General features: G+C 52.1%; 2 protein-coding genes across 4 annotated transcripts; one reads left to right on the forward strand and one right to left on the reverse strand.

The window, feature by feature from the left end:
- Nucleotides 1–8: 8 nt before the first annotated feature.
- Nucleotides 9–8,305, forward strand: Chmp1a (charged multivesicular body protein 1A). The gene is made up of 7 exons (XM_020173584.2): nt 9–142; nt 2,218–2,237; nt 3,693–3,770; nt 4,839–4,985; nt 5,440–5,568; nt 5,976–6,163; nt 6,655–8,305. The coding sequence occupies exons 1-7, from the start codon at nt 136–138 to the stop codon at nt 6,674–6,676; spliced, it is 591 nt and encodes a 196-aa protein (XP_020029173.1). The 5' UTR covers nt 9–135; the 3' UTR covers nt 6,677–8,305.
- Nucleotides 8,306–10,804: 2,499 nt separating this feature from the next.
- On the reverse strand, nt 10,805–25,175 carry Dpep1 (dipeptidase 1). Of its 3 annotated transcripts, none has more exons than XM_074055456.1 (11): nt 25,018–25,175; nt 16,339–16,518; nt 13,818–13,950; nt 12,880–13,012; nt 12,608–12,758; nt 12,349–12,418; nt 11,884–12,060; nt 11,717–11,801; nt 11,564–11,639; nt 11,251–11,386; nt 10,805–11,169 (listed from the first exon to the last, which is right to left on the reverse strand). In XM_074055456.1, the coding sequence occupies exons 2-11, from the start codon at nt 16,440–16,442 to the stop codon at nt 11,002–11,004; spliced, it is 1,233 nt and encodes a 410-aa protein (XP_073911557.1). In that variant the 5' UTR covers nt 16,443–16,518; nt 25,018–25,175; the 3' UTR covers nt 10,805–11,001. The 3 variants fall into 3 exon arrangements, with proteins under 3 accessions (XP_073911557.1, XP_073911558.1, XP_073911559.1); XM_074055457.1 differs by lacking the exon at nt 25,018–25,175 and adding an exon at nt 24,745–24,866; XM_074055458.1 differs by lacking the exon at nt 25,018–25,175 and adding an exon at nt 24,604–24,698.
- Between the last annotated feature and the right edge of the window lie 258 nt (nt 25,176–25,433).

The raw sequence follows: 25,433 nt of genomic DNA on the forward strand, positions 1-25,433 counted from the left end.
GCGGGCGGTGCCCTATCGCGAGAGTAGCCCGCGCGACCGGAAGTCGTGGATAACCCGGAAGTCTTCGCCGGGAGTAGCTAGTTGCTGCGATCGCGTCCACTGCGCTGTCCGGAGGGGTGCGCTGCCGGACTGGCCATGGACGGTAAGGAGCCGCCCACCTGGAGCCGCGGGCGGGGCTCGGTGGACGACTGAATTCCGACCCGGGGCCCATTCCCTCTAGATCCCGACCCCAGACCGGTCCTCCGGCCTCGACCCCAGATTTCGATCCTATACCTGTCCCCGGGGCTATGACCCTGATACCGACTCGAGACCCGCCTGTGTCCCCAATCCCTCCTCGACCCCAGATGTCGATCCAGGGCCTGACCCTCGGGCCTCGACCCCAGTTGTCGACACGGAGCCCGTTCCCTGGTTTCAAACCCAGGTGTCACCCAGGGACCCGCCCTCCGAGCCTCGACCCCACATCTAACTGTAGACCTGGTCTCCGAACCCCTCCTCTGGCCCTGTCCTCCTCAGCCCCCCCTTTCCGCCAACTGGGAATGAACAGCTATGTAGCTTCTGCCATTGAGGCCCTGGAATGTCGGGCCAGAAGACTCCAGAAATAGTGATAGTTGCAGCCCCTGACCCCAGAACACCTCCTAGAGAAATAAGAACCGCTCAGACAAAAAGCATTCTAAAAGCCAGACACCGTGGTAAAGTGTCTCTTCGCTCGCTCCATTCTACCCCTGGTAAACAGGTTTGGAGGGAACCACCCCTGGCAATCTGCCTCCACAAGTGCTCTGAGCTCAGGACCCTAAAAACTAGAAGAATTCCTGGCAAGATGAAGGTTTTCCGTTTTGCAGAAATATTTACGGGCTGATGTTGTAGACAGATTTTTAAAATATATCCCTTTTTGAAATGCAGAAAGCCACATTCTTGTGAAGGAGACACATAGGAACTCTGCTACAGGAGAAGATGAGGTAGCACACACACAAAACACGCAAAGAAAGAGTTTTTTTTGTTTCATGGTGCCTCAGCTCTTGTTTTGAGGGACCTTTTCTTAAGCTCCTGTCATCCTCCAGCTTTTTGTTCTTCAGAGCCTCTCCTCCAGCCCTTTTTTGTGTTGGGTATTTTCAAGCTAGGGTCTCAAGAACTATTTGCCCAGGCTGGCTTCAAACTGCGATCCTCCTAGCCTCCCAAGTAGCTAGAATTACAAGCGCAAGCCACCAGCACTGGACTCAGATGGCATTATTATTTGGGTAGTCCCACCACAGTGTAGATGAGACCACAGGCTGGGAGGGAGAGAATTTGACCAGCTTCCTACAGCCAGTGGGATTGGCTGGGCAACACCCTGGGGTGGTGCTGTTTCACTTGTCCTCTGTATCAGGTGACCTTTGTTTCCCAGAGTCATAGCCATGTTGGCTGTGATCTGTACCTGCACTGAGAAATGATAAACGGATAAATACACAGAGCTCGTTAAAGCCCCAACTGGTCTCACCTGGGAGCTTCGATTTGCACCTGTGGACCCTTTCAGGAATCGAGTGTCACAGCACTTAAGATTTAGAAACTGAGTAAATTGAAATTGATCCAAATCTATTTGGCTCTCAAATTTTTGTGACTAAGTAGCAAGTTTGATTAACACTGGATTTATTCAATACACTCAAGTCTCTTTGTTTGCTGACTGTGGGTCAGGAAGCCCCAGGCCTAAAGGAGTATTTTAGAAATGACAGGTGCTATGGAGCCAGCTCTTTGATGGCCTAAGAGTTAGCACCTTGTTATTTTTGATCCATTTATCTTTGGGAAGATGGAGTATATAAAAAACAGGATGTCAAGTACTAAACATTAAGTTGGGAAAGAATCCAAGTGTCTTTAATTTAATCACACTAATTGTAAGCCACCATCTTGGTTCTCACTATGGCCCAGAGCTGCTTGTGTTACTTTGTCTGACTTCCATTAAGGTTGGCTGGTGCCATCTCTGTGTTCTTGACAAGGAAACAGGTTTAGGTAGGGTCAGTGTTGGCTGGAGCCTTATGGCTAGCAAGGCTCCAGGACTGTACAATAGTCCATCTTCTGACTTCACTGTTGGTGAACCTCCCTGAAGGCCCTTGGCAAATCATGCATGTCTTTTGTTCTGTGCCAGCTTCTAGTATCCGAAAGAATCTTAGTGAGTCCATCTGCTGGTTAAAAGCACTACTTGTCACATTTCTTAAAATCCTCAAGCTGTTTCCTCTGTCTTTGCAGATACCCTGTTCCAGTTAAAGGTATGTACTGAATGACTGTTTGCCCCAGTTCTGTCCTGCTGATTAGAAAACAAGTCACACTCAGAACCCCAGGAACAAAAGTCAGGGGCAGGCAGATTATAACAGTTGTCCCCTGTATCAGGTGACCTTTGTTCCCCAGAGTCTGCCACACAGGATTAGGACTGCTGACCAAAGACAGGATTATTGATGAGGCTGGAGACATACTAATCCTTTCTTTGTTTCTGGCTAAGTGGAAGCTGATCACTCAGGCTCATCCATGAAAGACTGAGTATATTATCTTTAAGAAACACATTTTCGGTGTTACATGCATGCCTTGATATTCTGTGAAGCACTTAAAACTGTGGCCTGAAACCCTTCAATGTCACATTTGAAGGAGAACTTTTTGGATAGCTGTGTCCCTCCTTTCAGGGTGGTATTTGCAACTTCCTAGTAATCCAGTGCATGTTTCTGCCAGTTTTCCCTTAAATACCCTCAGAGTTAATCATCCAGGGTTAGCTTCATCTTGTTCATCAAGGTGACATCTACTGAACGTAGCTCTGGGATCCTCTAGCATTCCACCAAAGCTCTGTCAGATGGTGGTGGGGTTTTTTGTTGTTGTTGTTTTTCAGTACTAGGGTTTGAACTCAGGGCCTCACACTTAGTAGGCAGGCACCCTACCACTTGTGCCACTCTGCCAGCCCTTTTTTGTGTTGGGTATTTTTGAGCTAGGGTCTGACTGGCTTCAAACCGTGATCCTCCTGATCCCTGCCTCCCAAGTAGCTAGGATTACAGTTGAGCCACCAGTACCCGGCTCAGATGGTGTTGTTTGAGCAGGCACCTCATGAGGGCAATGCTTGTTGAAGGACCTTGTACTGATCCTGCATGGCTCATGAGCCTCCCAGTGCTCTGGCTCCATATGGATTGCCAGAGGCACAGTGGAGATGTTTGGTATCATTTCTGTTTAGTGTCAGCAGAACAGTGAGACTTCTGGAAAGTGCACAGTCTGTTCTGTGGAGATTGCACTTTTCAGGACTATTTTTAATCTGGAATTCTGCGTTATTACTTGTAGCATGAAACGAGTTCTCCCAGGTCTTTTCTGTAAGTTGAAAGTCCTTTTATAAGCAGGAGTGGGGTCATTGTGAGCTGCCTCTTTAGTCTTCCACTCAGAGGAGGGTTTGGATGAGGACACAGATTTTAGAAAACCTGTCTTAGCTCCCTTCTCCCAGATAGGGCCTTAAAGACAGAGGGGCTGTCTCTTCTTGAGCTGTTTCAGCAAGCTGTCAGGATGCATGTTGGCAGGATTTGTGCGTTGCTTGTTTAGCAGGCACTCTACCACTTGAGCCATATCCCCAGCTGCTTCATGCCTTCTTGGCACATGGCTGGGCCTACACGGGTGGGCAGAGATGTAGGGTGTATGGGGAGTGGGCTTAGAGGGTAGGATCCATGTCTAGTTGGAGCTTTATGTTTTCTACTCAGTTCACAGCAAAGCAGCTGGAGAAGCTAGCCAAAAAGGCAGAGAAGGACTCCAAGGCCGAACAGGCCAAAGTGAAGAAGGTATGTGACTTTTGTGGTCTCCTTTCATTTCTCCCTTATTTTTGTCTTCTGTTTTGTTTTTTATGTCTTGTTATTGTGCAGGGTATTTCCTACATCATGATTGAATCCTCACTGACTTCTGAGCCTTGCAGTTTTTGCTTCCATACCTGAGATGAGCAGGCATGAAGGAAGGGTAGTGGCTCAGTTTCCACCCTCGTGGGCCCATGAGGATCTCCAGAGCAGTACCACAAGTGTACAGCCTTTGTTCCTTTTCTCTGGATGTCCATTCCTCTTATTCCTTTCTGACGTTCTGAACTTGTTTTGCCTAAATTGTTCAGGATATGGGCTTGCAGCTGTCTCTGACCCTGTCTTCTCATTCTCAGCTCTGTCCTGAGAAACCAGTGCCCTGGGCTTAGGATCAGGCAGAGGAGTTGGGTTGCCCCAGGGTAGGCAGGGCTGGAGGCTGTCCAGGGCCTCTCCTAGGAGGGGGTCTGCCTAAAGATGGGCCTGCACAAGGAAAGGTGGGGTGACTTCTTGGTGCAGACTTCAGCCCAATCTTACACAGTTTTTAAAATGTTGCCCCAGGAGCAGAACAGATCTGGGGTTATGGAATTTGGTAAATTCTCACACATACATACACACAGGCTTCCCAGGGCAAGGAATGCAGACAGCTGACTGCGGCCTGTGTAATAGTACTTGCACCTTCCCACCTGTTTACGGCTCCTTTGGACTCTAGGTCACCTGCTCTGCTGTTTGCCACTATGCAGCTGTGGCGCAGGAGGAGCTGCAGTGGGCTGAGAGTGCACTTGTGGGAATAGAGCTCCTGCAGGCTGGTCTGTGCTACTCTGCCTTTGGACGCCCACGCTCCAGGCATAGGTCTTGGGCACTGCATTTTTGTGAAACTCACAGTTGTTTCTGACAAGTATCCTGGAGAGGACACACACACACACACACAGAATCACACACCAATTACAAACTGTGCCCCAGGAGAGGTCCACACCAGGCTCTTAACAGGCAGGGTCTGTGCAGACAAACCACCAAGTTCCCCTACAGATGTTTTCCCCTGGTACATTTCCCCCTGAATCTTAGGCCCTTCAGCAGAAAAATGTGGAGTGTGCTCGAGTGTATGCTGAAAATGCCATCCGCAAGAAGAATGAAAGCGTGAATTGGCTCCGCATGGCATCCCGTGTGGATGCAGTGGCCTCTAAGGTTCAGACTGCTGTGACCATGAAGGGGGTGAGTGCTAGGGCCTGATGCCTCATAGCTGGCATGCACTGGCTGAGCAAGAGTGGGGTCTGGTGACTGGATCTGGGGCAGCCCCAGAGTGGAAGGAAGCTGGGCCAGCATAGAGCCCACGCACCAGGGAGTGCTGGACACAGGAAGGCCACTCAGTGGGCATGGGTCTTACAGCTTTCCACAAGAGGCAGACCCCCATGTGGCTAAGCCTGTTGTGGCTGGACTGGGGAAGCAACTCAGACCCCTTTGTTCCATGTTGGGGATCCCCTCCAAGAGAGCCATGCTGGCCTAGAGCCCCACTGTGTCATTACCTATCCTCAAGCGACCATGTGCTGGAACTTGTGTGCTCCTGTGTGTAACTGACATTTCCTGAGACCCTGGGTACTCTTAAAGTCCAAAGGACCTGTAACTGATGGACGAGCCTTGCCTGCCTTTAATTCTGTTCCTGTCCCAGGTTACGAAGAACATGGCACAGGTGACCAAAGCTCTGGACAAGGCCCTGAGTGCCATGGACCTGCAGAAAGTGTCTGCCGTGATGGATAGGTTTGAGCAGCAGGTGCAGAACCTGGATGTACACACATCGGTATGTGGCCACCATGGCCTGGACTGGGCAGCACATCAGGGTGGCTCACAGGCTGATGGGTGTTGGCTCTCTCATAACATTTAGCATCCTCTGAGCTGGGACCTCAAGTGAGAGAGTGGGGACAGCTGCCTTTCTGGGGAGGCTCAGATGGTAGACAAACCCACAGGTGTAGAAAGTGCCCCCTGAAGCAGGTAGACGTCATGAGGTAAGGAACTCAGGTGTTATGGCAGGTAGGGTTGGGGGCCAAACAAAGTGCATCTCAGAGAGAGTAGCTTGGCAAGAAAGTTGGCAAGAAGGGCATGTGGGCAGAGCAAGTGAGAAACACAACAGGCCTGGTGAGGTGGTGGAGGGACTGTGGAGGGGCTCTGAGGATTTGCCCCAGCTTCTCAGAATACACCCATCCCTAGGTGATGGAGGACTCCATGAGCTCAGCCACCACACTGACCACACCTCAAGAGCAGGTGGACAGCCTCATTGTGCAGATCGCCGAGGAGAATGGCCTAGAGGTCTTGGACCAACTCAGCCAACTGCCTGAGGGTGCCTCTGCTGTGGGCGAGAGCTCCGTGCGCAGCCAGGAGGACCAGCTGTCCAGGAGGTAGGGCTATGGATGTGAGCCATCTGTCCATGTGCAGAGTATGGGATAGGTACAGATCGGAGGGCCTGAGGCCTGGGGCTTGACAATAAAAGCCCATACTTATCTGCAAGGCTTTGGGAAGGGCAGAGGGAGGACCCTGGACCTGGGCCTTGGCCTGGAACAGCTCCCTTCTTACATGTGACTGATGGGGTCAGTCCAGTAGTTAGTGTCAAGATGTGGTGGTCACACACATTTGTCTATATGTGGCTCACTTTGGAAGGAAAATCTTTGCTCTTCCTAAGAATGGTGTAATATGTGGGTGTTTCCAGCACCTTTCCATCCATGTTATCCCAGGACAGCTTTGAAAAGCTGAGGCTAAGGAGGAAAATGGTCACATGCTCTGGGTGGATTGGGGACCTTGGCTTCCAGCTGGCATATAATGTGGACATACAGTGTTGCAGGCAGTCCCTGCCCCTTGCCCATCTCACCAGAGTCCTGTTGTTGATTTCCAGGTTGGCTGCCCTGAGGAATTAGCTGTGCCCTCCATGGATGGCGCCTCCCCTGCCCTGTGATGTGTTGGAGGCTCCTGCGCCCCTCCTCCCCCACTCCACTGAGCTCACCTTCCTCTGACCCTGCAGAGCTGCACAGAAGCCTGGCCTCAGCTCCTCCCACCTGCCCAGTCAGGTGCCTCAGAACTGATCCTGTTTCTTTTAGGTGTAGGTGGATCTTTGTCCTGTTGTTGAGTTTGCACAAACTTATGTGTGTGACTCTGTAACTCTGAGCCACAGCTGGGAGATTGACAGGCCCCCTGTATCCTCTGCCTGTGCGCAGTTGACAGGGTCTGGCCAGTGATGCATGTGGACTTCAGCCCAGTACTGTGGGGCCTTCTCCAGTGACTGCAGACCTGCTACTTGCTGTGGGTCAGTGAGGGCAGGGCTGCCCTTTGCCAGGCAGCATCTGGGGGCCTCTTTCTCTTCCCCTCGGCAGACAGAAGGTCCCACCACATGACACACAACCCTGAGGAGGTGCCTGTGGACCTGTGTGTGCCGGAGGGTGTCCAGTGCCATCAACACTGTCCTGAGCCCTTTACAAACAACGACCCCCTCCTCCTTCATAGTTCCAGTGCTAGGGTCTTGGCTACCACTGCCAACTGGATGAGCCTTCTCGGGCTTCCTGCCCTTGGCGCCCTCACCCAGCCTACTGGGATAAGAATCGTTGCCCAATTCCAAGTTCAGGTGTGCCTACCTTAAGGGTCATCACCTTCATTTGTTGGCCACCCCTGGGGGTGCCTTGGGCCACTTGGGCTGAGCGTCTTCCGCAACCGGAACCAAGGCTCCTCAGCACAGGCTCCTTCTTTCCCAGGTCTTTCCTGGTGCCTGTCCTCAGTGAGATGCCATCGTGTCTCCTGTCTGTAAATAACAGGTGCCTCACTTGGCTGCTACCCTCCTGCCTCACCGTGGAAGAAGAGCATCTGGCAAATGGAGCTTGGGACAGTCACCTTTGCCTCAGCCAGCATGGGGGTCCAAGGACCACCTGAACAGTGAGGAGCCAGCTGCAGGTGATCATGAGGCTGCAGGAGTGTGCCCAAGAGGCTTTGGGCACAGGCTGCTGTTCTGTTTTTCCATTTGCTGAACTTCAGTCACGTTTTTGAAACTCGCAGGGTTTTGTTTCTTTGCCAAAGTAGAAAGAAAGCAGCAGATGGGCGTGTTGGGTCCAAGTCCTCTTCCCAGCATGAGTGGCGGTGTGATCGTTGCTGCCACCCCAAAGACTGCAGGGTTATCCACAGAAACAGGGATTTACTTCGAGTCGCTGGGTTTGTTTTTTTTCTATTCTGGGGTCCCTGTTTGTCCCATGCTGGGAGTTGGTGTTGGGGAGGAAAAGGGGTGGTATTGGAGGGTCCCAGATATGGGCATAAAGGTACTGTCTGGCCATGGTTTCCTCTAGGCTCCCTGAAAATAGACCCGCATTGTGGGTGTTGAGGACAGGAGCTGATGTCCCTCATGGGGAACATCCGGGGAGCTCCCTGGCTCTCGGGTTATAGATTTTTGTAGAGTACTCGTGGGGAGGGGGATGCCTAGGCCCAGTTCATCAAAAGAGAGCAGGCGTGATTGCCCTTTTCTTAAAATGCTGTTATAAGTAAATAAATGGATTCCTGAAAACTTTCTCAAGCTTTGCTTTGGTGCCTTGGGTGGGGCTCAGAGCCACAAGCGAGACTCGTAGGAGGCTGAGTTCCGAAGGCAAGAGGGAAGGACACAAAATGTGCAAGAAATGCAGATTCTCAGGCCTTCTCGTAACAGTGGAGAGGGAATCTTCAATTTTACACTTTTATTCTTTTATCTTGAAGTAATTTCCAGCTAACACAAAACTTAGAAAACCAGATTGTATCCAATTTGGGATGTTCAGTTTGGCTTACTGGAGGGGCTCCACCCTGCACCCTTGAGCGCTGAGCACTTCCTTCCTGCACGGCAGGCACTTGGCTCCTCAGGCTCACTTCTGCCCAGCTCAGTAGCAGCCATTTCTCCATGCCCTTTAGAGGGGAGTGATGATTAGGGGTGCATTTCCTGCCTACAGGTGCTCACACTGCCAGGAAGCATAGCTGCCACAAATGCAGTACATCCTTCTGCATGTGTCAGGTGCCATCATTGCACAAGCACACATTCACACTAATGCAGTGAGAATCACTCTAGCCTGCTCTGTTTATAACGTCTTTCTTTTTTTCTTGAGACGGTCTTGCTGTGTAGTGCTGGGATTGCAGATGAGCTCCACAATGCACAGCTCTTATCTGTAGCATCTTCGACAGTGAAAACCTGGTTCTGACATTCACCTCTTTGCTCATTTTTGGTTTTGCTTATTAGTTTATTTGCAGTGCTGGGGCTTGAACACCACTCCTTTGTTTTGTATACAAAGTTGATTCAGAATTGCTAACTCTACCAGCTCAGTAATATAGAACAACAGCTGTGTGTAGCACCAACCTTAGCAGCTACTCTGTAAACATAGTGGCTGGCCTTCTCTTCTGCACCCTGTTCTGGGTGGCCTTGTTCTAGAAGATGCCTTTGCATTCCATTGTGAGAACCTCTCCCTACCAGGCTGGTCCTAATGGCCCACTGTGCTGCAGATGAGGAGGACAGAGGATCTGCCTGCATCCAAAGACTCTGTACTGTGGGGCGGGCTCCTGCTTCACCCCAACCCTCTCTCCAGTGGCCTGTGGAGGCCTGCATATTTCAGAAGACTATCAGCTGGAGGTCAGAATGAGTGAAAAACATCTGCAGAAGCAGAAAGAACTCTCCAGAACCAGATGTTCTTCTGTATGGCAAGCCAGGTGTATTCTCTGGTGCTTTGGTGTGATATTACTGTAGCTAGATTATTTTAGGACCAATAGTAGCGCCTTTCTTGTGCAAAAATAGGTAATACTGCAGAAGCCCACCAGAGGGCCCTTTTCCACAGTCCTAGCCAGACACGGCACAGAAGCCCTTACTGGACCTTTTCCCTCTAACATTAATTGACCCTAAGTAGCCAGCAATGTCCCTATGGCTGCTTAGATTTGCCTGGGGATGGGGAAGTGCTGCTTGGGGTGCATTGTAGTGGGCACAAAGGCAGATTGAACCTGGTTCTGTACTAAGGCCCACGGCCTGGTGGGGTGAGCAGGCCCCCGTCTCTGCATTCCTCAACTGGGTGGTGGCCTGGCCTGCTGGATGACCCTGTGCTCAGCCAATGCAGGCTACGGTCACCCTCTACCCAGGAGCTGAAGGAATGTGCAGCCAGGGAACTTCACATCTCCCAGGAAGGACACCCGAGGGAAAACGTCACATCAGAGAGGCTTTGCAGCCAGGCCTCTCACCCCATGGTGATCAGATGTGGCAGGTACTGGGGAGATACCCTGCTGGTATCCAGACAGAGTTGTCTATGGCTAAGGCCAGCAGGGGAGCAGCAGACATGTGCAGAGGTCCTGATCTGTGCTCTCACAAGGTTATTCAAGATCCACCATCAAATGTCCTCATGGGAAAGCCTGAGTCCCCATCTCCACTAATGAAGAGGACATTGCTGGGCAGCCCACACTGAGACCACCTCTGTCTCTGTGGGTCTGCCAGGACCTGATGTTGGGTGTGTGAGGTGGCCGTGGAGCCCACCCCATCCAGATGTTACCCTCCCAGTCATCCAGAGGCTAGACCAGAGGAACGTCCTGCAAATGCTGATTCTGAGTCCCTCCTCAGATCCACAGACCACAAGTGATCAGGGGTGGGTGAGTGCATGTGTCTCTCTGTTCAGACGTAGGAGTGCATGTGGTATATGTCAGGGTACTTATGTATGAGACTATAGATGTGTGTGTGTACCTGAGTGCACGCATGTGCACGTGTGGGATGTATGCACGAGTGTATTTATTGCAAGAGTACATGTATGTGGGGGTGTATTGTATGCCTGTGGTATGCACATTAGTGATGTGGAACGGTGGCCACTGGAGCCTGGACCACATCTCTTAGCAAAATCCGTGTAGAGCCCTTTTTAAGACCTTCTGAGCTCCCTCTGGCCCTCACCTTCCAGGACTCAGGCACTCCCATGCCCTTGTCCACTAGGGTCGAGTCTCACAAAACCTGCTCTCCAATACTCAGGAATGCCCCCCTTTTCCCCCCAGGTCGGGGCACTGATGACACATGCCCTCAGGACTTGAAGGGGCCGTTGCTTTTATTGAAGGTCTACTGTGTGTTGAATCTTGAGCTGTCTGTCCCTGGTGAGCCCAGTGCCCGCTCAGGAGAGGGTGGGCCTTGTGCATGAATAGCAGGGGCCTGGGGCCTGGGGGGTCTTGGTTCGGTCACTCTTCCCTGAGCTTCAGGAGCCTGAAGGAGGTCCTGGTTCCCAGGGTATCACAGAAGATGAAGACTAAAGAACAGTGCAGCCAGTAAAGCCAGCAGGGCCCCCGGCTGGCGGTGGAGGCCAGGGGCCTCTGAGTAGCCATAGTTTGTCCTGCAGGAGCCATCCAGCTGGTCTAGTGGGATGGGTTCCTCCTCAGGAGGCTGCAGGTGATTGCTTGCCTGGGGACACAGACACAGGTTAGGCAGCTGGCCCAGTGGCTGGGGAAGAGTGAGAAACATGGCTGGTCACCTCGCCCTCACCTTCTCTACTTCTGAGAAGACCCTCAGCAGGTTGTCAGACAGCACACCCCTGACCTCCACCTCTGTCCAGTTCCTCCTAAGCAGCTCAGCAATCAGGTCTGGGTACTTGGAGACATCCTCCAGTCCCACAGGGAGCCTGTGCCGAGGCCAAGAGGATGGGTCAGGCCACTCCCAGGGCACCCGGAGGCCAATAGAGCAGGCTTATACCAGGATGTCCTGAGGCTCAGGACATCCTCCTCACCCCTCCATTCCCTCAGGACATTGATGAGGTCACAACCCCGCAGTTCATCACAGGACAAAGTCTCACACTTACCTCTCAACACCATCATAGTCCCCTCCAAGGCCCACGGCCCTGGCGCCTGCCACCTTCTTGATGTGATCCAGGTGGTCTGTGGGGAGTGACAGGTATAGATCTCATATGCGAGGCCTCCCCCTCTTGGCCACCACAGGGTCACAACCCACCTACCAGCCACTTGGGACAGGCTGGCCTCCTTCGTGCAGGACACAAAGTCGGTGTAGAAGTTCACCATCACCAGGCTTCCCGTGTCCTTCTGCTCAGAGAGAGGTGGGGGCTGAGAGCAAGCAAGAACCCATGGGAGGCAAGGGGCTCCCCTCCGCACCCCAGCCCCTCACCACAAGCTGGAGGACATCGTCAGGCACGTTCCGCCCACTTGGACACAGGCTGTAGGCAGAGGAGTGGCTGAAGATGACCGGGGCCTTAGACAGCTGCAGGGCAGCCTTCATGGTATTCACAGACACATGGGCCAAGTCGATCATGATGCCCAGACGGTTCATCTCCTTCACCACGCGCTGGGGGAGGAGACAGGTCTGGGGTCCACCTCACTGCCCCCCAAGGTCAGGGCACAGGAGAGGCAGCACTGGACCAGGTGTTAATTAACCCTTCGATGGCTAGAAGTTTGGGACCCACTCAGGGTTCAGGGTTCTGAACTCCAGTGGGTTCCAGCAAGCTCTCCCTGGGGACAAGCACTGTAGCTCCATTTTACTGACAAGGAAACAGGTCCTAAGAGGTAAGACACCCTATATTAGTCCCTCTCTGTACCTTCTCTGGAGACTGTGGTCCTTGCCCTTCCCCCTCACCTGTCCAAAAAGTGATAGCCCTTGGTTCTCAGCCTTGTCACTTCCTCCATCCATCTGCCAGTTTTCTGCCCTGGAGAGCAAAGTGCAGGTGTCTGAAGAGTGGGATGGAGGTCTTGGCCCCACCCTCACCCACTGGCTGACAAGACCTGGCCTAGAGGGGCCTTGGGAGAAGAGGAGGGCGCCCAAGGGATACGAGGGATAATGTTTGCTCACGCCCCTCATCTACAGCCCCAGGGTCCTCACAGTCAGGCACCCTTACCAGGGTGTGTCACAGTTGTGAGTGAGGGTCAGGTACCGCATGCCTAGGTGATAGAGTGCCCGCAAGACACCCAGGCTGCTGTCGATGGAGTGACCGCCCTCCACGCCAATCAGACTGGCCACCTTCCCCTCCTGGAAGGCCTGCTGGACGCCTGCAGAGAACAGGGGATGGCAGCACTGGGTGTCCAGGGTCCAAGGTCCTGCCCCAGCATCAGCAACCCTACTTGAGAAGAAGCCTGGTGGGGAACTCGGGGGCCTAGGCTGGGACCCCACCTTCACTGCTGGTGACACAAAGGAAGGTCTCAGGGTATGTTTGGCACATGCGGTTTATGACGTCCATCTGCTCCAGTGTCCTCTTCACGGCGTCCTTGTTCTGGGTGTCGCAGGGTATATACGCAGACCAGAACTAGGGACAAAGGGGGAAGAAGCTGATGGCCCAGCACCCCCGTGTGTACATAATGTCCGGTCTGGATGCCCCGGTGTAACACATGCTTTTGCTGAGGAACACTGACTCCTCACTTGGCCCACAAATTAACTGAAAGCAGAATAAAAGCTAGCTGTCCCAGCCTGCATTTTAGATCTGTGTCCTTTGTTCTGATCTATTCTCTCATTGAAATCTTGGAAGAACAGGACAGATTGATAACATCTTTATAACAAGGAAGAGCAGATCCTTCAGAAGATAGACCACCTGCCAGGTGTCAGTGACTCTTACTGTAACAAGGCCACATCTGACAGTCCTGGGACAATGAGCTACCAGACCCCGCTGATACCTCTGACCACCAGAACACACCTGTGACTGAGACTATTTAATAATTGTGCATACCTCCCCCCTCAGTTCCTACCCCTATTAACCCTAAAGCAAATGTCTAGAAGACAGAAGAAGTGCTTTCTTCCCATGGCTGCTATGTTGTGTGGTAAATTTCCTTTCTCTGTTCTTTGCTATTGCTCTGTATTTGCCATACTGGAGTGAGTGACAAGCCCTGACCTATGGAACCCAGGAATTTGGGCCTGGTACCTAAAACCTCCTGTAACACCAGGGTGGCCCAAGTAGCTGTGCCCTGCTCCTGGGTGGCTCCACTGGCTGTGCCCTGTGTGTGTGTAGGGGTGGGGATGGGGGGCACGAGGCATGCCACACCAAGGAGGGCCACCTGCCCACGGGGGAGGTGCTGTGTACTCCCATGCAGAGAATGTGCAAGACAGAAAGGGCGTACCTGACCCCCCACAAAGCCAGCCTTCAGCTTGGGGATGTTGGTGTGAGTGTCAGTCAGTGTGGTCAGGTTGGCCCTCTGATCCTGCAGCTGGTTGTTGAACAGTTTCAGCAGTTGCCAGGGCAGGTCATTGTGCCTGGGGGAGGCAGAGGGATTCAAGGTAAGTCAAAGTATCCACTTGCACCTGGAACTTCTGAGCAACATAGTCCACAGGTTGTCCTCTCCACCTCCTGCTCCCATAGCTTAGTACATGGGGGTGAAGATTACACGTTACCTGAACACATCTGCCAAAGGTGAGTTTCCTAACTGTACCCCACCCCAGGCCAGGTAAGTGTGAGCTGAGCATAGCTGGATGGGTCCCTGTCTTCCAAGACCTTTCTGGAAGGAGGAGAGGGTAAACGACTGCTCTGCTTCAAAATTGCCTGGGACTGGGAGGGAACCAGCTGAGACAACCTCCTAAACCTGACCTTCATAGCTTAAAGGTTAAATCTGCCCTTTCAGGGAGGGGACAGCCTGGCCCCATCTCCTCCCCTGCCCACAGAGCAGGACAGCAGGCAGAAGACTCTGGCTACCCAGGCCCCTCTGTTTCCTCTATCGCTAGGGGAAAGCCCTAATGAGCTCCCAGTCAAGTCTGTCTGCCTCTGCTGGCTGAGGTCCTCTCAGCTCCTCCCAGGAGCAGCTGGGGAAAGAGGGAGAGAGCTTCCATGAAGAAATGGGGAAGGCCATTCAGAGGTGGTGCTGAGTGGGCCTTGGGAGGGCCTCCAGCTCTGTCCAGGTAAGCCTGGGACCTACTCCTCCCTGAACTCCAGCAGATGGAGCCCAGGAACAGCCCAAGTCAGCAGTCACTAGAAATGCACCCTGAGACCCAGCTCAAAGCTTGAGTTGAGATGTACACCTTGCTGATTTTCATGCACAGGATGGTTTGAGGAGGTGCTTGGGGCCCAGACAACAGATACCAGTGTCTGGGTGGTGTTGAGCTGGGGCCGCAGGTTCCCTGTAAGGTGGCCTGAGACCACCTCCCCTCCCCAGGTCTGGCTCCATCGCCCCTGTCTAGTAGTTTCCATCGTGAGTTCCAGTTCCCCTGTGCCTCGCTTTCCTCATCTGCTCTCCATATCATGGGATGTCTCAGTGTCTTCCTCAGAGAGTAAATTGTGGGGGTAAATGAGTAACTGGTAATACAGCCGTGTGATCCATTCATCCTGTGCAGCATCTTGGAAACTACCGCGCCTCTGTCATCCCCAGGGTTACAGCCACAGAGGCCTGTTGTCCCCCACACAGCCCCTGGTTCTCCCATGGTCAGCATGGGGACATGACTACAGCACCACATCATGTCACATTTGCTGATGCTGCCACCATCAGTTCCCCTTTACCCTGACCCAAATCCACCACTTCCAGAGCCAGTCGACCCTCAAAGCTCCTTTGGGGAAACAGAGAGACATGCAGCCCTCCCTGGGCTGATGCCCCTAGGCAAAGAGGCACAGGCTTCAGTCTCCAGTGTGAAAATCAGTCCCCAGGAAAGGTGCCCTGAGGGTCTTGTCCGGTCCTCCTGGGGCCCCCACCACAGGTGTCATCTTCTGGAAATTGTGGGATTTGATAGTCTGAGCTGAGTTGCTGTCTCCAGCACTTGACAGGGTGATCAGGATGCATTTATCAAATGGATGAATGAGTGGTGGGTGACCGTGCACCAGCCAAGGGTAGCCTCACTGTGCAGGGGCAGGGCAAGGCAGGGCTCCAGGAAAGGGACTTTAGTCCTTTGTCAGAGGACATGTACAACCTGTGTACTAGACAATCCGTCCCCAGCATGGGTGTCAGGGGGATGGGTGGGGCCCTTGGGACCCCAGGAGCCCCCCGGCAGCACTTAATGGCTGTCTGTGCTCCTCTTTCTTCATGCCTGTCCACCTTCCATGGAAAGACAAAATAGGAGGGCAGGGCCTCCTGTGTCCCAGGGAGACAGAGCCACCGCTACCTATGCCACTCAAACTGCACTTCTGGAGGCTGTGGGCCTTGGGGGCCGTCAGGGGGCTGGAGGGGAATCTATCAGAAGTCCCCATAGTGACGCAGAGTGGAAGAGGGTGGGGAGACAACTTGGAAAGGAGCAGGTAAAGGCCGCTAAGCAGCCAAGCAAGGTCAGAGGGCACAGTGAGGGCAGGATGGGCACGCACGCAAGGTCCCCCATGGCAAGAAAGAGAGGTGTTAGGGCATCTGCCACTGGGCCAGGCAAGAGAGAGGAAAGCCTTCTGCGAACCTGTAAGGACGCCACCCTCACCTGCACTTCTGAGGGAGGGAGCTGAGGCCCAGACAGTTGACATGACTGGCTGGCCGTCCCCTGCCCCCACCCCACACTGAACTTGGGAGCCCTGGGAGGCAGGGACTTAGCCATGCCTCCTTTCTGCCCTATCCCAACAGACCCTCCTCCGCCAAAGCCTTTGGGGCCCTGAGAGATCCCACAGAGAAACTGAGCCCCAGCTAAGGCGAAGTGTGTGAGCCTCCCACCCACTCCCCCACTCAATAGGTGGCCACTCACCCATCAACAACAGGCGTGTCTCGCATGATTTTTTCTGCCTGTTCCCGGAATGAGTCTGCAGCACAGACAGCCAGGAGGGGCCAGAGCCACCAGCTGGTCCACATTGTGAGGTCCCCAGGGATTTGCCTTCACAGCTGCCCTTGGAAAGGACAAGCTCAGGGCTGGGAGGAACAGCACTGCCTGCAAGGAGAAAGGACAGAGGCCTTTGGTCCAGGCGATCAATGCCAGGGGCTGTGCTGTTCACAGCTGTTTTGTTCAATAAGTAACCAGAGAGTTCCCTTCCAGGGTGGGTAGGATAGATAGTCTGAGACCCAAGGGCTGGGCGTTGCTGTCCAGACTAGGCAGAGGCATAGTAAGATACTGGAATCCCAGACCCAGGAAGGGGTGGGGATCCACAGGAAAGGACAAGGGCTTGGGAGTGGGCCAGCACAGGGCAGGGGTTAACAGACATTAGCTGCTACCTGGCTTGCTAGCATACCTGTCCCTGGACAGCATCAGACCCCCACCCAGATCAACCGTGCAGGGCCCAGCTCACGAAGGTGCCATAGCAATGACAGGCCAATGTCATGGGTCAGACCAGGTCCAACCAGGGCCCAGCCCTCTCCTTTCCTCCTGCCCCCTTAGAAGCAAGGTAAGAGTCAGCCCAGGCTCTGCCACCAGCAGCTGTATTTCCCAGGGCAGATGTCTGGGTCCCTGAACCTCAGTTTCCCTCCTGGTGACAGCACCTCAAAAGGCTTCTGGGGGGACTGGGCCAGGTGGTAGTTGTCAGTGCCCCCTCCACCCCCATCTCTCTCCTCTCTTCACCCCCACCTGCCATTCACAGCCAGGGTATGGAGCCAGGTTTGTGCCTTCCTCCCAGCCACTGCTGTCCCTCGGCCAGGAGACCCCTTCCCTGGAAATACCCCCATTGACAGACTCCCAAGGGACCTGGGCTCTCCTTTTGGGACATTGCCCTCTAAGAAGATCACCTAGGGGCCTGTAACCAAACTGATGGGGGAACATATCAGAGTGCCTGTCAGGCAGCCTGGACCCAGCTCAGCAGTGAACCCAGGGCCACCTGAGTCTACTCAGGTAAAGCCTGGACTCTGCATAGCTAAGAGGGTGATGACTTTGCCCTTTTGCAGGCACTGTGGGCCCCAGCACACCTCTCCTCCTCCTGGTGCCTGGTGTCCATTCATGCTCAGCCTCCCTGACCTATCTCAGACAAGAGGGGTGGGGCCCCTGATGGCCTTGGGCTTGCAAAAGAGGTTGATTTCTATGTAGCCTAGGCTGGCCTTGAAGTGAAGATCCTGTTGCTTCAGCCTCCCTAGCACTGGGATTGTAGATGTGAGTCACTACACCTGGATTGCATTTTCTTTCGGTGGTACAGAGGTTTGAACTCAAGGCCTCATGCTTGCTACGCAGGTGCTCTGCCACTTGAGCCATGCCCTGTGTTTTATTTTTCAGCTTGGTCTGACAATCTCTGCAAATAGGATAATCTAAGAAGTTCTGCCTGGTCTCCCCTCACTGGCCTATTCCAGTCGCTCTTTCTTGTACTCTCCCCAGGCCTCCGTCTCCAATTCTTGCTTTTACTACATCTGTCAAGTTATTCTTTCTCCAACTCCACAACTAGAACATTGTTTTTTATATCACTGTTTGCTAGCATTTTCCTTGCTTTTTAAATAGCCATATATATAATCCATCAGGGCATGGCAGTCTGTAATCCCAGATACTCAGGAGGCAGAGGCAGGAGGATTGAGAGTTTGAGGTCAGCGTGGGCAAAATAGACTCTATCTCAAAATAAATAAATAAATAAATAAAGACAAAAGTGTTGGGAGCATGGCTCAAGCATGAGGTCCAGTGTTCAAACTCCAGTACAGCAAAAAGAAAAGAAAAAGAAACAATACATTTCCCCTAGATTCATTGTTCCTTATGTATTTTCTTTTGAGGTATTTATTCTGATTTATGAGTCTTTTGTCTTCAGATCTTTCTTGGGAATCTTCCTCAGAAATGATGGGGTTTGTATCAAGTCTGAATTCTTATGGGATGAACTGTCAGTACCATCCTGCGGTGGGTAGGCGGTCATGTTTATACATGCCCAGCATTGGATTGTGAATTTCTTTCCATGTTTGAATTTGGTTTTGTCTGAATTGTTTAATTTTAAAAAAAATTCTCTGGTCACTCTTTTGCAATAGTTTGTTGGTTTAAAAGCCCAAAAGAACCTGGCACTTGTGGCTCACACCTGTAATCCTAGCTACTCAGGAGGCAGAGATCAGGAGCATAGAGGTTCAGGCTAGCGCAGGTAAAAAGTGAGACCCTGTCTCAAAAATACCCAGCACAAAAAAAGGGCTGGTGGAATGGCTCAATGGTAGAGCACCTGCCTAGCAAGCATGAGACTGAGTTCAAACCCCAATATTGTCAAAAAATAAATAAATAAAAAGTCAAAAGAAAAGGATTTATAACCAGCCCACCTTCCTCAGCCCTACCTGAGAGATAAATCTTTCGGACTCCGATAGCCTCCGCAGCTCTGAATAATGGCCTCCCAGTGTTCTTTCTTCATTCCTTACTTTATATGTTATCTACTGATGTCCTCTTTTTTTATGTTTTTGTGTTTGATTTTTTCTTTTTGTTTTTGCAGTGCTGGGATGGAATCAACACAGAGCCTCAATCATGCTGACAAGCATCCTTCTACTGAGCTACATCCCAGCTACTCAATGCAAAAACATTTTAAATCTAAATTAATGTAAAAAAATCCATGTGAAATAAAACACTTTAAATTTTTTAAATAAAGATGGGGTCAATGTTCAACTTTTCCTTTTACCTCTGCTTCCACATGGGAACATTCCCTATTGTTTTGTGACTTCAGCCTCAGATGGTTCTTGCCTCTGTGTGATAGGTCATTTCCAGGACTCCGCTGCCCATGACCACACGTGCTCAGGTACCATGCAAAGCAGGGAGCTCAAGGCCAGCACACCACATGGGCCCAGGGCAGATGAGCAACACGCAGCCCACTCCCAAGCCTTAGGAGAACAAGGACAGAGCATGCTAGAGCAAGGGTCCTCTGAGCATGAGCCCAAATCCTGTCCTGCATGGTTGCAATTCATTTCACTCCTGAGGCTCAAAACCACCCAGCTTCATCTGACATGAGCGTAACCTGGAGAGTCCTTGTGCCTTGGGTCAGATTGCTGGGTTCCCACTATTGCACTGGCGGATGGAGAGTATTGCAAGCTGCTCAGATTTCTCAGCCTGAGAGTCTTTGTAAAGTCAAAGTCATGGAAGACCTGCTTCTCAGTAGAAGTTAGGAGCAAAATGTGACACCCTTAGGGTCACTTGACTAGTAACTAACCTGCCCTTTCGAAAGGGATTTGTTCTTTATCCTGGGGTTTCTAATTATCTGATTTTTATTATTATTATTACCCCATTGGGTAGTTATTATTTATATTCTTACAATCTTTTTTTTTTTGGTGGCACTGGGGTTTGAACTCGGAGCCCCTGTTTGAGTCTCTCTGCCAGCCTACAGTCTTCTATTTTCTTAGCTGCACAGCCTGCCCCTCCCACCGCCCAGCCTCTTCCTGCCCCTCCAGCTGCCCTCTCCAACTTTGCTGCCTTTCCCAGCTTGGAACCTACTCTTTCCTCTAAATTTCTGTACTTTTAATCATCCTTCTTTTTATATATTTTTACTTATGATTGTATTAGCATATAATAGTTGTACAGGGGCTAATCTTCCGTCTTTTTGGCCCCTAGTCTTGTTTTGTTAGAACAAGTCCTGAGAGTCTGTCCTGGTCTCTTCTGCCCTAGGACCTGATCAACCGTGTTGCTGGGTTTGCAGTTCTGGGTTGTAAACCATTTTCCCCGAAATTGAAGGCTCCAAAGTCTGTCTCGCTTGAGCTGTTGGGGGAACATCAGGTCAGCTTACATTCCTGTTCTTTGCAGGTGACCTGCTTGTTCCTTTTTTTCCCCCCGCTGGCAGTACTGGGGTTTAAACCCAGGGCCTTGTGCTTGCTAGGAAAGCACTCTATTGCTTGAGTTACACCCATAGCACTTTTTTTTTTACTTTAGTTATTTTTTGGATAGGATCTTATGTTTTTTTCCAGGGCCACACTGGACCATGACATGCTCCACTACCACTTGGCTCGTTTATTGGCAGGGGGTCTTGCTAACTTTATGCCCTGGTTGGACTTGAACCTTGACTTCCTGATCTCTGCCTCCAGGAGGTGGGATTACAAGCACACACTTCTGTGCCTAACCTATCATAAATAATCTTTCTTCTGCAGTCTGGAGTCACCTCCTCAGCCTGTGCATTACTTTAAGATAGTATTTTTCATTCACCAGCTTAGCATGTCAGGTTCAGTTGGCCAGGACACCTTCTAAGAGTTCTCCTCTCCTCTTGCCTTTCTGACCTCTTCCTTGCCCTTTCTCCAATACTGACCATCCTGGGTTTGTTCTTTATTCTCCTTTCTCAGGTTTCTTGTGCTTTCATTCTGCGTCCTGAGTGATTTCTTCCATTCTGTCCTCCGGCACTTCTTTTTTTTTTTTTCAGTATTGGGGTTTGAACTCAGGGTTTCATGCTTCTTAGGTGGGCGCTCTACACTTGAGCTATGCACCCAGCCCATGCCCCTCAACATTTTTATTTCATGTTTTCTTTCAGAAATTATATATTTGGCCTCCCAAGAGTGGCCTCTTGTTGCTCCTTCCCTTGGCATCTTGCTCTGGCTTAGGGAAGCCATATTCGTCTGACCCCAGTCAGCAAGCTGTTTTCTTTTGTTCTCTTTGGTTTACTGAATGGGCTCCAGCCTCCTTCTTCCTGTTTATCTGGACCTTTCATTGCATTTACAGCATTCCTCAACCAGCTGGCAATCCTTGTTGCTTTGTAAGACTAAGACTGGAGCAAGAGAAAAATGGGCTGTGCTGTACCTGTGTGGGAGGCTGTCAATCTAAGCTCAAATGCTGGAGGCTGGAGGGGAGCCGACTGCAAAGAAGGGGCTCGTGAAAGAGCGAATGCAACATGAGGGCTTTTGGAAATAGTCTGGTTCTCTCAGACTTCCTGGTTCTCAGGGAAGCTCTCCTTGCCACTTCTCTTCTGCTGTGGCTGGGTTAGGATCCTGCATCTATGTGAGGCATCCTGGACTCTCGTCCCTGACCCTGGCCGTCTGTCTCACTTCCACCCCACTTGCCTGTGCTGAGTGAGCTCCTCTCTGCCTTTGTTGGGTGGGTCAGCCTCCTGCTGCGGTGCTCCCCACAGGTTCTCCTACTTTGCTGCATCGGCTTTCTCCATCCAACTCTCCTTCCCAGAGTGTGTTGAAACCCTTGCCTGCTGGCGGGCTCTCTCTGGTCTTCGGTGTTTCAGATTCTGTTCTTTTGTTTCCTTCTTGGTGGTCCTAAAGTCTGAACTCAGGGCTTCACACTTGCTAGGTGGATGCTCTACGCTTGAGGCATGCCTCCAGCCGGTGCTCCTGTTCTATTTCTCCCCTCCCAACCCTAATGGACAGGAGGAAATGTTTGTGCCCTGCTGATGCCTTGGCCTAGTTGATGCAGTGGGTGTGAAGGATCTGTGTTTCTGTTTTCAATTCTGTTCTGGGTATCAGGCATGTCATGGTTTCTTGCCTCCTCATTTTCTTTTTCTTTTTTTTTGGTGGCACTGGGGTTTGAACTCAGGGCCTCATGCTTGCTAGGCTGGCACTCTACCACTTGAGCCCCTCCTCATTTTCTTGAATGACTTGAGTTCTCCTTCCTGCTCACCCTTCTAGCCATGGTGAGGCCCAGGGAGAGAGTGAGGGCTGGAGGACAGCAGCATGGTGGGGGTTGGTTAGCCAGGCCCCTTGCTACAGAATCATTAGGACAGCCTCAGGAGGCAGAAACATGCATTAAGAGCACAAACTTAATCAGACAGCCCTGAGTTCAAATTCCCAGCTGTGCCAAGGCCTCCCACCCTATATGCATGTGACTCTGTGAGAAACAGCCATACACAGAAAGGCAGGCAGGCAGGATGTTAAGTGGCTTCTATGTGTCACCTGGATGTCTCCTGGAACACTGCCCTGGAAACCCAGCCACCACGTGGTGAGGAAGCCCTGTCCACATATATGGAAAGGTCCAGCTCAGTCACAGCTGACAGTTGGCCTTGAGTCTTTGGGAATTGCCAGCTGCACCTTCAAGTCTTCCAGAGAACAGTGGCCTGGCTGGGCCATGCTAAATTCCTGGCCCAAGAGATAATGGATAATGGCTGTGTGCCAAGCCACTAAGTTTGGGGTAATTGTTACTTAGCAGCAGAGAACTAATATTTTGGCTATTTTCCCAGACTAGTGACTTTGGCTTTCTTGAATGTCAAAGGGGTGAGTTCTCCTGACTTTGGGGGGCTGTTGTGAGGCAGTGACTCCCCACATCAGCCTTCAGGGTGCCTCCCTTTATAGCTGTCCCTTATGTGTGCTCCACGGCTGTTTCACTGCCTATTCACGCTGCCCAGTCTCACCAGACTGAGCTGACAGCATCTTGGCCACCTGCTGGTGTGTGATCCTCACTGGGTCAGAAGGCAATGGGAAATGTAGTGCCAGGTGTCCCTGGGAAGGCCACCCCATAAGACCAGATATCCCAACAGGGCTGTTTCCCACAGTGGAGACCACTGCGAAGATGCCTTTGGCACAATGGTCACTTAAGAAGGAAGGGGCATTCAGCTCTTGCCTCAAGCTCTGCTTTCAAACTTCTTAACAGCTCGGCTCAAATGTAAATGCAGAGGATAGTGTTACTCTCAGCCACACTGAAGGTGACGTAAATGAACACGCAAAGCCTAAGCAGTGCTATTAAACCCTAACCAGAGCAACAGAGAGGCAGCGTGCAGAACTCCCATGGATCATCTCCCCACCCAGCTGGCAGAACATCCTCACTGCGGTGTGGGGTGGGAGCACCCCAGTGGCCTGGAGTTACCACTTTCCATCACGGAAGCCCCTGGAATGAATTATCATCCGGAGGAGTCATGGCTTATTCTACCAGGCCACATTGTGACAAGAGGCTCTTAGGAAGCAGTCCTGAGCTTCACTTGCCATTCAAGCCCCAAGTGGGCTGAGTTGAGACTGACCAGACCTGGAGATCCCTAAACCAACTAGCCACTGGGCATGGTTACACTACATAGCAGCATGGAGGCCACAGATCCTTTATGAACACACGCATGAAGCATGTGCAAACGACACGCACATGCCTATGTGAGCCATATATGCACACATTACACCCTACACACAGTAAAAACATACAGACACACCCCATATCCACATGAGTGGTTGTATATCCACACACACAACACAAAGGCACTCACACAAATATGTCCCCATGTGTGTGGATACCATCCATATCCATACCTGATATCACCACTCTGCACAAGAAGATACACACAGACATGGACAGCCATGCCCCTCACACTTGCACACACTTGCACGGATCACCACAGGAAAGAACACTCTTACGGGGCCAGATGTGTGCACACACGGAGGAATACAGGGAGTCCTCCACATAGGATAAGCAAACACATACTCAGATATCTGCCCACAGGAGCCTATCCTCTCTGCCTGTACACTGAGCACACAGCACCTGGCCATACTCATGTGCCCAGAGTAGGCACACCAGCCACTCCTGGAACCACACAGCACCTAGGTATACCTTGGGTGCCTGGAGTGGCCCTAAGCTTTATCTGACCACTCATGGACTCTGGCACCCAGGGGCCCCCAAATTAATCTCCAGCAAGGACTGTGTAGGGGATAGTGACACACCCTGGAGGTCCCTCTCCCTGGAGAACCCAGTGGCTCACAGATGGCTTAGCAGCTCAGCCTTTCTCCCAGCTGCAGACCACACTGGGGGATCCTCAGGTCTCTCAAACCTCCAGACCCACCAGCAAAGCCACCACCTGACCTCTGCCCCCAAACCTCACTCCGGGCTGTCCAAGTTGGATGGCGCTTCTGCCACCAGGTCCCCAGGAGTTGCCATTTCTCCCTCACATCCAGGCTACCCTCAGTTTAATGGTTTCTCTGTGTCCCTCCTCAGGGCCCCTACTCTCCCCAAGATGACTGCACAGCCCTCAACTGGCTGCTCACGAATCTTCCTCATGCTTTGTCCCAGCTCAGCGTACATCAAGGACTCCCCTGACCTGCTGGTCCTTAGCCTTGCCCTCCCCTCACCGTACTCCAAACACAGCCACCCAGAAGTGACCCTCCCACCTCTCAGCCTGGGACTGATGCCTTCCTGCCCACTTCACCTGGAGCCCCTGGCTTTTCAGACCTCACGGCCTCCCACAATGGTACTTACTAGGCGTACAGTAGGTGCCCACTGTGAAGTTCCCCAATCACAGGGAGTTTCCTAACCAAGGCCTGAGAGGAGAGGGGTTTTCTGTACTTCATTAAAACATGGCCTCCACCCAGCTCCACCTCCCAGCGCCCCAACACTCACCACGAGCCAGTCAGGGTGCTAGCGCAGCCTGAGTCCCTGCAGCTGGAGCCCCTCTGCCCTCCAAGCTTAGGGGAGACGGACGGCCCCCTCCTGAGATTCCTCCTGGAGCCCTCACAATGAGCCAAGGAGAGCAAACGGGCTAATGCCTCACACGTGTCAGCTGTTTCTTGTCTCAGAGACACGCATGCCCTCAGTTAGGCTGGGCGTCCGGCTGCCTGGCTCCCAGGACGCCCGGCTGACCCAGGACAGGGCAGAGATAATAGGGTAACAAACCTTTGGGGGTCCCAGGCCGAAACCTAGGACGTCCATCGCAGGTACTGTGGCATCAGGTAGGGTACAGAGTTAAGAGGTAGGGAGAGGGCTTAGAGCCTCTTCCTGCCGAGTCTAGAGTCCCAGAGTGACCCAGGGATTCTGATTCACATGCTCCATCTGACCCCTGGCCACCTGCTGAATTCTCTGGGTGAGAGTGACCTGTGCCCCCAAGTTGGAACCGCTCTCTCCTCAACCTGAGAATGAGCCAGTTCTGACCTGCTAGGGCCTGGGGGCCCTTTGTTTCTTTATCTGAAGTTGGGGGAGGGTGGATTGCCCCCATCCCCAGCTACAAGGAAAATTAAAAGCAACCTTGGATTGGAATGTCCTCTGGCAGAACCACAGGACTTTTGAAACCGAGGGAGGGTCTGGTGGCCCAG

Source organism: Castor canadensis, chromosome 15 (assembly GCF_047511655.1).
Source record: "Castor canadensis chromosome 15, mCasCan1.hap1v2, whole genome shotgun sequence".
Classification (NCBI taxonomy): domain Eukaryota; kingdom Metazoa; phylum Chordata; class Mammalia; order Rodentia; family Castoridae; genus Castor; species Castor canadensis.